At 39.6% G+C, this 12,595-nt stretch overlaps 1 protein-coding gene across 1 annotated transcript in view; it reads left to right on the top strand.

Moving 5' to 3' along the window:
- Window positions 1-12,595, top strand: part of pcsk2 (proprotein convertase subtilisin/kexin type 2) — a 40,683-nt gene that overhangs the window by 17,940 nt on the left and 10,148 nt on the right. Inside the window, exons 6-8 of the mRNA XM_047352461.1 lie at window positions 1,175-1,251; window positions 2,151-2,239; window positions 2,707-2,882. Of these exons, the coding sequence (XP_047208417.1) occupies window positions 1,175-1,251; window positions 2,151-2,239; window positions 2,707-2,882 (342 nt within the window). The remainder of the gene's footprint in view (window positions 1-1,174; window positions 1,252-2,150; window positions 2,240-2,706; window positions 2,883-12,595) is intronic.

Below are 12,595 nucleotides of genomic sequence, written 5' to 3'. Positions count from 1 at the left end.
TAATTGTCCATAAAATGGGTATAGAAAATACAAAATGACCTCAAAGAGACAGACCAGCTAAGAAACGATGACAAGCAACCATAAAAACAATGTTGATCAACCATGGTGAAATGTTTAAAAAAGCATAAGAACTCGCAAAGACTGGCTGATCAAATCACTCTCATCAATAGTTAATGTTATTTTTCCATTCACAATCAGTTTAAAAAAATTAAATATTCTCCACAATCAGGGTAACTTAATTGCATCTGTTATAAAATGGAATGAGCATATGATTCAAATGATAGAAGAAAATGACAAAATCATATGACAAAACATTTTTTATTTAGAAAATAACCAACAGAACTAATAATAAACCTGTCAGTAATCTATCATTAATCAAGTGTCTTAATGACTAGTGGTATATAGCAGCTTGCTGTGCAGTGCTTTGCTGAGCATGCTATCAGAAACCGGTATGGAATTAATCTGGATTGACATGCTGTTCACTCTGGATCAAGATTAGAGTTTGGGCTGTAGAGTACACTGCCTTAGAAAATGTGATCAAAACAATCGTGAAGATAATGTTTGAAATAAACAGAAAAAACATTGCATTTTCACAGTTTGTGGTTGTTTATGAAGGACTTAATCTTGAAACTTGAAAATGTCAGTACAGCATAACAGTTAATGTTGAACAGCACTACCAACTACAGTACTTAAAAACCCCTTGAATTGAAAATGGCATCACAGTTAAACATTGTCTCAGCTGTTCACCACAAGGCTTCGATACAAACACCCAGCATGTCTGCTGAAAGCAGAGATGTCACAGATTCCACACATATAAGCTTTGTCACAATCCATCCAGGATTTACTCAAAGAGCAGCATAGGAAGACTAGAATCATCACTCACATAAAAAAAAAACCAATTATTAAAATAAAGATTATTTAAATAGAGTTTATAATTTCTTAGAAAAACTCAGATAGATTTGGGCATGACTTCACAAAAACCTCTTGGGCCTTAAGAGGTTAACAACTAAGTTGCCATTAAAGTTATTATAATCAGGTTTAGTTATGTACTTGTATGCAAGGTCAGGATTCACAATGAAATGCTCCTCACTGCCCATTTCCTGTTTTCTTTTTGCTTGTTTGTTTTAATCTCAGTATTTCTGTTTTCATAAATGCATCAATTTGGTCCTTTCAGAATGCCGATGCCAGCTATGATTTTAGCAGCAATGACCCGTTCCCATTTCCACGATACACAGATGACTGGTTCAACAGGTAATGTCCATCAGACAACCCTCCGTTTATATGTACACAAACTGATTTTTATGTGCACACATGTGTGGTCTATCAGGAGTCTGCTCACTCTCTCCTATTAATTTTCTCTCAACAGTGTTCTATTAAGACATAATGTTGCAAAATAAAGAAGCAAGACAAAGAAAACCACAATGCCTATTTTCAGCCTCACAAATGGCATTTTATACACATAGAGTGTATAAAAAGGAACATCCTAAGTCTAGTTTACCCTCAAAAGAAAGTGTATTCACTAGTGACCTTTTGTTTAATAAAGCCTTATCAGCCTCTATCTCCCAGCATCAATGCACTTTGATACAAAACATTTAGACAATATATAATAAATACAAATCTGCTCTATTCGCATGTCTGCCTCCATCTGCGCTGATGTATGTCTGCATCTCTGTGTCAAATTTAGCAGACGGTGCTTTGGTTTAATAGCAGTTGCTGACTGTCGTGCAATTCTCGCTGGCTAGTCAGCTGGTTGTTATAAATAGCTGCCTGTCTGGTGCAAAGCATGCTGGGAAGGAGGGGTTGACTCTGCAGTGTCCCTGTGGGGTGCAAAGACATGGCAACATAGACGCACATTACACGGTGAACACAAAAACAGATGTGCAAAGACTATTCCGTTAGACATCAAATGTTGTTTGTTGCAGAGCAAACGTGTATTAAATCTCAGGATTAGAGTGTTTATGGTGAGAAAATTATCCAACTTAATAAATTTGCTATGAACAATCTTATTCAAGTCTGACATAGATTCTACTGCACCCAAGGTTACAGGTGAAATCTTAGCTCAGACTGTTCCGAGAAGATATAATTTGCAAATTTATGTAAATTCATGCAAACCCTCACAAGTCATTTCCTTCTTTTTTTTCTGTCACCAGTCATGGCACACGATGTGCTGGGGAGGTTTCTGCGGCAGCCAACAATAACATCTGTGGCGTGGGAGTCGCCTACAACTCCAAGGTGGCAGGTGTGTGTCATGTAAAAACCTGCAGTTTGAACACAGAGGAGGGTGACCATGAGAAGACAACAACGTTATATAATAGCTCTGATTACAGTATGATGACAGCCTCACGGGTCTGTAGCGGGTGATTTACAGAGATGTAGCAGAAAATATAGGTTGTTGGAAAATGGTGCTGAAGGGTGTTTATACGGTACACCTCTATGTACAGAGGTGGAAATTATTCAGATTGCTAGGTGGAATTCTTTGTGGTAAAGGAAATTGATCCACGAAATTGAGAAATTAAATAAGCAGTTAGAAATGTGATTTGTGTGGTGCTACAATGGTTACTTCGATGTTTTGTTCTTTTATTAAAGTATGCACATAATGTCTTTTGTAGGATTCAAACGGTTTAAACAGTACCTGTCTCTTTTTAGTGCTTTCGTCTTGCACCAGCAAAATTTATATTATTAAAAACATAATTCTTTTCCTTTTAGGTATCAGGATGCTTGACCAACCTTTTATGACTGACATCATTGAAGCATCATCCATCAGCCACATGCCTCAGGTTATTGACATTTACAGTGCCAGCTGGGGGCCGACTGATGATGGAAAGACGGTGGATGGACCTCGAGAACTTACATTGCAAGCTATGGCTGATGGTGTCAATAAGGTATAAATGAATCATATGTGGTGGCCTTTGAGTTTTATATTAAAGCTGCAGATGTTCCAAAAATATAGAAGTGCACTTGAGAGATCTTTGTCATCACACCTTGGTTTGTAAGCTTGAACACTTGTAGAAAAACACCAGTCACTCTAAACACTTAAACACAACAGGTGAAATAAATGACATACTTTTCTTAACACAGTTGAAAAGCCTTCTTGAAAAACAGCTTTCTATGTTGGGCAACAGCCTTCTTTAGCAGGAGAAAATACTCAGAACGTGCCTATTCCGTCTTGACTGAGATCTACACATTTTAATGCAAGACAATCAGTAAAAGGCATGTTATTGAATTGTTGTCCTTGATGTCAGAGAGGTGACCCAAATGCAGACAGGCAGGCAGGAGCTGCTCGGTGAATAAAAAAATAAAAGATTAAATAAAGAAAAAAGAAAACTCACAGCAAGCTGGAGGTAGCAGATCTAGGCATGAACATGAACAGACTTGGAATGGCAAAAAACAGTCATGAACAGGCGTGGCAAGGCAAACAGTATTATCCAGCAAGGAGTAGACAGAACAGAAGAGTGTAACAGGAGCACGGGACAGGTGAAAGCAGTGAGACTGATAGGCGTGAAGCAGGTGGACCAAATGGCTGATAGAGGAAACAAAACACGATAAGAACTAAACAGAGATACAAGGACACGATAAAATCAAAGATAAATTCTTACATTAGTAACAGAACTAAAATGCACCATAAACAGATGAAAACTAAACAAAAAAAAAAGAAGAATTTACCAACTGGAGAGCTGAAGAAAAACAATTAGAGGCAGGACCCAAAACAAAACTCAAACATCTACAAATAATGACACTTGATTGAAAATATGTTGATCCATAGGTCTTTTATAATGCATCTGGAACCTATGGATGTTGGTCCATAGATTCAAATGCATTATAAACTACCTCCTTACCGCAAATCAGTGTACTACATTTTGTATCCAAAAGTTAAATATAAATAAATATAAGTATAAAAAATTGAAAAATACAAAGTTATTGTATGGAAATACATTATCAAGATTTATTATTATTTATCCCATCTCTTATTTGCAACACCCATGTCAAAGAACATTTAGACATGTCCAAAGAACTGTAGCCACCTGGCTTTTCTGATGATCAAACTGTGCTACGGTATCAGAAATTAATGTGATGCTGGGACATTAAGCCCAATTGAACTTCCCATGCCAAGGCACATAGAAGGACAGGGGTAACAGTTTTCAGGAACTGACCAATGTTGGAATTATGAATCTGAGAAAATTATTTAATATTTAATATTAATATTTTAATATTTTATCAAATAATGTTTTGATCCGTTAAGGGTTGTCCTGTGAATACCAGCCCAGTAAGGCGATGGTATTAGGACAAAATAGAAAGGTGTGAGACGAGCTCTGACATTATTGAACAGCATAAACTCTGCACATATATGGAATGAATTCACACAATTTCTTAAAATACAAGAATCTATTAACAAAAATAAGTCAACTCAAGGTCAAACATATTTCAATCAACAAACTCTTCTATGCTAAAACAATTCAACTAAACTACCAAGCAGAATTAAAGAATAGGGAAGACTAATGGGCTATGTACAATATAAACAAGGTGATTAAAGATGATTGGAAATTATGACCAAAAGATTGATGCAACATTATCATGCAATGATTATGTTTGAGAACCAAGGATTATCTTGAAGGATCTGGAAGTGAAGTGAAGTTAGTCTTGGAACTAAATTAGGCAATAATCAGCAAAAGTTTAGACAACCAATCACAATGCAAGATCAGATAAAATATTATTTTAATAAAATAATGTTTTAAAAAATGATCTGCTGAATAAAACCAACCTTCTGGATGACCATTTCTCAACGGTGTCTAATTAGCTGCCTTTATTTATTGAAATAATATTTGAAGAAATATTATTAAGGGAGTATTTTGGAAATGAGCCAAATCTTTCTGGAGAAATGGGGCTTAATGGTGTTTACTTAGTTATCAAATCTAGTAAATGATGTTTAGGGACTATTATTTACTAGCTTGAAAACTAACAACCTTTCTGTTAAATACTCTTTAGTAACAAGCACGTGTTCTTAGCTGTTAGCAGTTAAAGCTAACAAAAGAAGCCAATAGCTTAGCACCAAAATCAACACATACCTTTAAAACACCGTTAATAAAAGGGTTAAAATGCATAAGCACGGACGGCGCATTATGATCAATGTTCTGTTTAAAATCACCCTTTAAATAAAGTTTGTCTTAACTTTAAAAACATACAAAGAACACAAACAGGGCATGTGTGCTGCAGATAGCCTGCTAGCACTAAGATAGCCGAGTTTCACACAAACAAAACCAAACTTCATAAATGAAAACGTTCAGATCATTTCATCCTAACTGTTGTTCTGCCCAAACCTAACCTCATGAACTGTGGTAAGGAATGTTGTCCAAAAGACGATGAAGCTTGAAGAAGGTATCCACATTGAACAAAGGGTTAGCTTCCTACTAACCTCCTCAGCTTTGGGGGGGTTGAAGGTGCATTCGCTCTGTGAACAAAAGGGTTAGCTCCGGAGCTGTAGCTGGGCGGCCCGTCCTGTCCGCTGACCACATGGGTTAACATGGAGACCACGTCTTTGCAGGGGCTTCTCTCGAACACCGTTTGCTTCTACAGGGCTCGGAGAGAAAGTCAAGCAATGCTTGTACCTTAATTACCCCCGTTCATGAATGAAAATACCGGATACACAGAGAGTATTTCATTCGTACTTATCTTTGCATATGATCGATGATCGTAGGACATCCTTGGATCCATTTGAAGAGTTTATGTCTGTTTGCCATCTAACAGACATCAGCGCGCTTGTCTCCCCTATCCGGTCCCTTTTGAAGGCCCTGTGGAAGAGGGCGGATGTAGTAACAGCTGTGCATTTATTTGGGTATTGGCGTCACAGTAAGTCCGCAGTTATCCCGTTTCCTGGCTGTGCCGGAAGAAGGTTAATGCACTTTATTTTGAAAAGTTCCAGAAAAGTCAGTACCAGAGTTTAATGTTAAAATCCATGGCTGGATCCCAACACCAAATAGGTTGATAATTATTCTTGCAGAAGACAATTAACCTTCCTTCGGTGTTGGGGTCACCACTGACCCCTTTCAGTTTTTGAATACATAAAAGTACCACATATATTTTGTGTATTGCATCGAGGTTTTTTGACTATGTCAGGAACCTCTGTATTAACAAAATACAGCCATTATCCAAACCACTATTATGGTAATTAAAGCAGCCTTGTACAACAGATAGAGCAGTTGCCATCACAGTGCTCTTTTAAATAGTTGCTGTGTGGCTTTCAGGGAATTGATCTAACCTACACAGTTGTACACATATCTCCTATACACAGGACAGAGGAAATTCAAAGTATTTAGAAAACCAACAGTGAGAATCTTCCTTCCAGTAAAGTTATTATCTGAACAGGCTTGTTGTTTGAAGGTTGTCAGCTTTGCAGCTGTAACAGAACAGAGAAAGTAGGAGCAGAAAAACCTTTTCTTTGTCATAAAACTTAATTGCAAAACATTAATTTCTATCACAGGTACTAAAGAGCATTTAACATCTAGGTTTAGTTGAAAACTGCTATGTGTTGAAGAAAATGCTAATGATTCTGATCACTTTTTTATTCAGGTGTCAAAGCCTTCTTGGATTTTTGATGTATAAGCATTTAGTGTTGAAATGCATTTTAACTTAGCTCTTAGCATTGCTTAATATTATTACAGCAATTTTCATTTAACTATGCTATCATTAAACCGGTGGCTATAGACGAAAGGTTCTTCATATATACAAATGTATTGCTCTTTTGACAGAAAGATGAAAATATCCACACTAAATGAAGTTTTATGCACATTCATGATATTGATAATAAAGAGCACCCATTTTATCTTATTTATTTAAAAAAAAAAAAGAACGACCATTTTAGACAAAGAGTAGTAGCAATAGCATCAGTAAAATAGTAGCACTTGATGGTACTTTTGACTCTAACTCCATTAATCATAATTCCAGTTATGGTTACCATGCACACACACACACACACACACACACACACACACACACACACACACACACACACACACACACACACAGAGTCGTAATGCTAACAGCTACACTGCAAATTACTTGGTCGATTAACCATCACGCACCATGTGTAAGCAGGTGCAAGCTGGTGTGAAACAACTCCATCTCAGGCAGAGTAGCTGAACAGAAGCAACACTCAGTGTAATACTAGATCAAACAAACATCACAGGCTCTCCGCAATCTGCTGCTTACAGAAGATTCTAATGATCACTTACATAAGTTTCTGTGCCGGCTGTACGTGATAAGCCCTGTGCAGAAGTGTAAAATTATGGAGGTACATTATGTTCTCATAGCACCCAAAGGAGACTGCGTGGCTTTAATGAAAATGGATAACCTGGTCCTAAGCAAAAATTAAAGCACTTTATCAGAACTGTAGCAGAAAACAGAATGGTTAAGGCCTAAAGCACAGAAGTGAGCTCAATGATGCTCAAGCCTCTTTTTTTATACTTACAGGATGATAAAAGCAGGGAAATAAAAGAGCGCGCCACCCATCCTCTGCTTAATTGTCGGTCTTGTTGGAAAACTGTTGTCAGCCTTTTGTAGTCGCAGGTGCATCACAGGAAAAAAAAAGGATATTCTTTGCCTGGGGCTACAGTTTGTTGTTTCCTGTTTTAAGACACTCTGACTTTAAAAAACTTTTTTACTTTGACATTTTACTCTTTTTTTCCCACAACAGATTATATACCTTTTTCACCTAGGCAAGATGTAAATTCATGTTAAGTAAATTATACCAAACAGATCTCTTCTGTTTTTGCCTATTTTTTACATTAAAATGTTTAATATCATCAACACAATTATAATATCAGACAAAGATAACCTGAGCAAATACACAAGTAATTTTATAATGATTTCATTTGTTGAGGCTAAAAGCTACCCCAATCAATCTGATTATTTGTGAAAATACTAATGTCCCCTCAGTCGTAACATGATTTAACAGTTATTAAACACATTTTTTTATTTCACTTGCCAAGCCCAGTGATAAAAATTGCCAGAGCTGTAGAATCAAGAAATCAACTTAATTAAATAGAACCTGTCTGACAACATAAGTAGGCTAAAAGAACAGATAACAAATAAAGTCATTAACATCTGTCAGTCTTGAAAGGGTTACAAAGCCATTTCTAAGACTATGGGACTTTGGGCCATTGTGGGAAAGATATTCTGTGGACTGTAGAACATAAATGGAACTTTTTGTAAGGTGTGGGTCCAATTACAATTGACATAAAAATATCATAGCATTTCAGAGAAAGAACATCGTACCACCAAGCATACATGGTGGTATTGGCGTGATAATCTTGGGCTTTGCTGTTTTTGTTAAATCCACCTATAGTGGATGGAACAAGTCATTCTGTTCTCTATCATGAAGGAGAATATTCAACTATCAGTTTGTGACGTTAAACTCAAAGCACACTTGGATTACGCATCAGGACGAGCAAACTATCAAGTCTTCCTCTGAATGACTCAACAAAACAAAATGAAGGTTTTGGAGTGGCCTTGAGAAATTCTAGATTTAAATACAATTGAAATAATGTGGGTTGACCTTAAACAGGGTTTTCTTGCTTAACGACCCTCTGATTTAGCTAAATTAAAATAATTCTGCAAAGAAGAGTTGGCCAAAATTCTCCCACAGAGATATAAAAGAGTTAATGACAGTTATCACAAATGCTTGATGGCAGCTATTGCTGCCAATGGTTCTCGTACTCATCGTCTTCCGCTTTATCCGGGACCGGGTCGTGGGGGGAGCAGACTCAGCAGAGACACCCAGACGTCCCTCTCCCTAGACACCACCTCCAGCTCCTCCGGGGGGAGCCCAAGGCGTTCCCAGGCCAGCCAAGAGACATAGTCCCTCCAGCGTGTCCTGGGCCGTCCCCTGGGCCTCCTCCCGGTGGGACGTACCTAGAACACCTCCCGAGGAAGGCGTCCAGGAGGCATCCGGTATAGATGCCCGAGCCACACCAACTGGCTCCTCTCGATGTGGAGGAGCAGCGGCTCTCTGCCGAGCCCCTCCCGGATGGCCGAGCTCCTCAGCCTATCTCTAAGGGAGTGCCCGGCCAACCTATGGAGGAAGCTCATTTCAGCCGCTTGTATCCGGGATCTCGTTCTTTCAGTCATGACCCAAAGTTCATGGCCATAGGTGAGGGCAGGAATGTAGACCGACCGGTAAATCGAGAGCTTCGCTTTTTGGCTCAGCTCTCTTCACCCCAACAGACCGGCACAGCGCCCCCATTACTGCGGCAGCCGCACCGATCCGTCTGTCGATCTCCCGCTCCATTCTTCCCTCACTCGTGTACAAGACCACGAGATACTTAAACTCCTCCACTTGAGGCAGGAACTCCCCTCCAACCAGAAGAGGACAAGCCACCCTTTTCCGGTCGAGAACCATGGCCTTGTACTTGGAAGAGCTGATCTTCATCCCAGCCGCTTCACACTCGTCTGCGAACCGCCCCGGCACATGCTGTAGGTCTTGGCTAGAGGGGGCCAGCACGACATGTCACCTGCAAAAATAAGAGACAAAATCCTCTGGTCCCCAAACATGACCCCCTCCGGCCCTTGGCTGTCCATAAAAGTTATGAACAGGACCGGTGACAAAGGGCAGCCCTGCCAGAGTCCAACATGCACCGGGAACAGGTCCAACTTAGTGCCGGCAATGCGGATCAAACTCTTGCTCCGCTTGTACAGAGACCGGATGGCCCCTAATGAAAGGGCCCCCGATTCCATACTCCTGGAGCACCCCCCACAGGGCATCACGAGGGACACAGTTGAATGCTTTCTCCAGGTCCACAAAACACATATGGACCGGTTGGGCAAACTCCCATGAACCCTCGAGTACCCTGTAGAGGGTATAGAGCTGGTCCAGTGTCCCACGGCCGGGACGAAAACCACACTGCTCCTCCTGAAGCCGAGGTTCGACTATCGGTGACTTCAGCCTGGGTGATGAAAGAGTCCAACCCCGAGTCCCTAGCCTCTGTTTCCACCAGGGAATGCGTGATGACAGGATTGAGGAGATCCTCGAAGTACTCCTTCCACCACCCGATAATGTCCTCAGTCAAAGTCAGCAGCCTCCCACCCCCACTATAAACAGCGTTGGCGAAGCACTGCTTCCCCCTTCTGAGGCGCCGGACGGTTTGCCAGAATCGCTTTGAGGCCAACCGGTAGTCCTTCTCCATGGCCTCACCGAACTCCTTCCAGGCCCGAGTTTTTGCCACAGCCCAGGCCGCGGCACGATTGGCCACACTTGCCAATGGTAAAACAAGAATATATTAGGTTTAGGAGGCAATGCCTTTTTGACTTTCAATAGATTTTTATCCTTTAATAATTTACATAATCTGAAAATTACATTTTGTCTTTACTGCAGTTTTTTTATGTGTGATAATAAAATTTGTGTGATCATCCGACATATAAAGCGAAAACAGAAGTAAACTGTAAGGAGACAAACACCTTTTACAGCAATGTAAAATAATATCTGCTTCATAATCTGTCGAAAAACTGTCTTTGTCTAACAAGTGTGTTATAAAATACAATTTATTAATACAAAAATACAACACTAACCGTACCATAAGCCTTACAATACCTGCATGAAAACTAGTTTTTCTTTTCTATCTATTGTTGGAAAGTGAACCAGATATAACGTAACACTGTTGTTTTTTGTGTTAGAGCAGTGTTTCAGGAAGTGACTACATTCGTGACAGATCTCATTAGATAGCTATGTGATTGGGCAGTTTGTTCCGCAGTGTAGGACCAAAGAGGCAAAAGACAGTTTTTTCAGGAACTATTACCAAACCACCATCTGGTGACAAGAGAGGTCTGATTGAATTTTAGTGAATGAGTAAATCAAAAAATGCCCCCAGGGGAGCATTTTCAGGCACTTAAATATACAAATATACTTAAATATATAAAACACATTTTGACATCTTGAGAAAATAGTTGCTAATCAAATGTGCACAGCAATGACCTGTTTGAAGAGTTTCAGTCAGGCTTCAGAGCTCATCATATCACTGAAAAAGCTCTGCTGAAAGTCACTAATGATATTCTTATGGCCTCAGATAATGGACTTGTGTCTGTACTGGTTCTGTTAGATCTCAGTGCTGCATTTGATACAGTCGACCATAAAATTCTCTTAAAAAGGCTGCAATATGCTGAAGGGATCAGGGGAACAGCGCTAGGCTGGTTTAAATCTTATCTGTCTGACAGATTCCAGTTTGTTCATGTAAATGATAAATCATCTTTAAACTCCAGGGTTAATTGTGGAGTACCACAGGGTTCAGTACTTGGGCCAATTTTCTTTACTATATATATGCTTCCAATAGGTCAAATTATCAGGCAACATAGGATAAATTTTCACTGTTACGCTGATGATACTCAGCTTTACTTATCCATGAATCCTGATGAGCCCAACCAGTTAGATAGACTACAAGCATGTCTTGAAGATATAAAAACTTGGATGACTTAAAATTTTTTGCTTCTAAATTCAGACAAGACAGAAGTTGTCGTCTTTGGACCAGAGTCTTTAATGCCATCCAGGTTAAGTGATTGACTAAGCAGTTTCTTTTTTAAATTGACCTCCGGTAATAAAGTAAAAAACCTTGGTGTTATTTTTGACCAGGACATGTCATTTAAATCCCATATTAATCAGGCTTCTAGGATTTCCTTCTTTCACCTCCGGAACATTGCCAAAATTAGAAATATCCTATCCAGGAGTGACGCTGAAAGACTAATCCATGCATTTGTTACTTCATGGCTGGACTGTTGTAATTCTTTACTATCAGGATGTCCACAAAATGCAGTTAAAAGCCTTCAGCTGATTCAAAATGCTGCAGCAAGAGTTCTGATGAAAATTAAAAAGAGAGATCATATTTCTCCTATTTTAGTTTCCCTTCATTCTCCTCCTCACATATAAAGCCCTTAATGATCTAGCTCTATCATACATCAGAGATCTGATTGTTCCATGTGTTCCTAACAGAGCACTTCGTTCTCAGACTGCAGGTTTACTGGTGGTTCCTAGAGTCTCTAGAAGTAGAATGGGAGGCAGATCCTTTAGTTATCAGGCTCCTCTCCTGTGGAATCAGCTCCCGGTTTTGGTCCGTGAGGCAGACACCCTGTCGACTTTTAAGGCTAGGCTTAAAACGTTCCTTTTTGATAAAGCTTATAGTTAGAGTGGCTTAGGTTATCAGGGAGGGAGCCTTCCTCCCTCCCTGTTGGTTGGAGTAAGGGGGAGTCAGGTTTAGCCTAAACCGGCTCAGTTATGGCTGAGGTGCAAACACACCCTCCATTTCTGCTACCTGTATGACCCCTTCTCTTTTCCAATGGTAATAATCAGTCTGACAGAGAGAGGTATCCCAATCATTGTGGTTTTTAGTATAACAATGACCATCAGTGGGACCCTTTGTGAGGTGCCTTGAGACGACATTGTTGTAAATAAGCGCCGTTTAACTAAATAATCTGAACTGAAACTATCTGTGTAGTTATGCTGCTATAGGCTTAGGCTGCTGGAGGACATAATGACCACTTTCACCCTCTTCGCTACATTCTCACACTACTCTCCAATTTTGCATTATTTGCCGTTATTTCAGCTTTTAACCTTGTTCTC

The sequence above is a fragment of the Girardinichthys multiradiatus genome, chromosome 22 (assembly GCF_021462225.1).
Source record: "Girardinichthys multiradiatus isolate DD_20200921_A chromosome 22, DD_fGirMul_XY1, whole genome shotgun sequence".
NCBI lineage: Eukaryota > Metazoa > Chordata > Actinopteri > Cyprinodontiformes > Goodeidae > Girardinichthys > Girardinichthys multiradiatus.
Note: the sequence above shows the minus strand (reverse complement) of the source record. Positions and strands in the feature narration are given on the sequence as shown.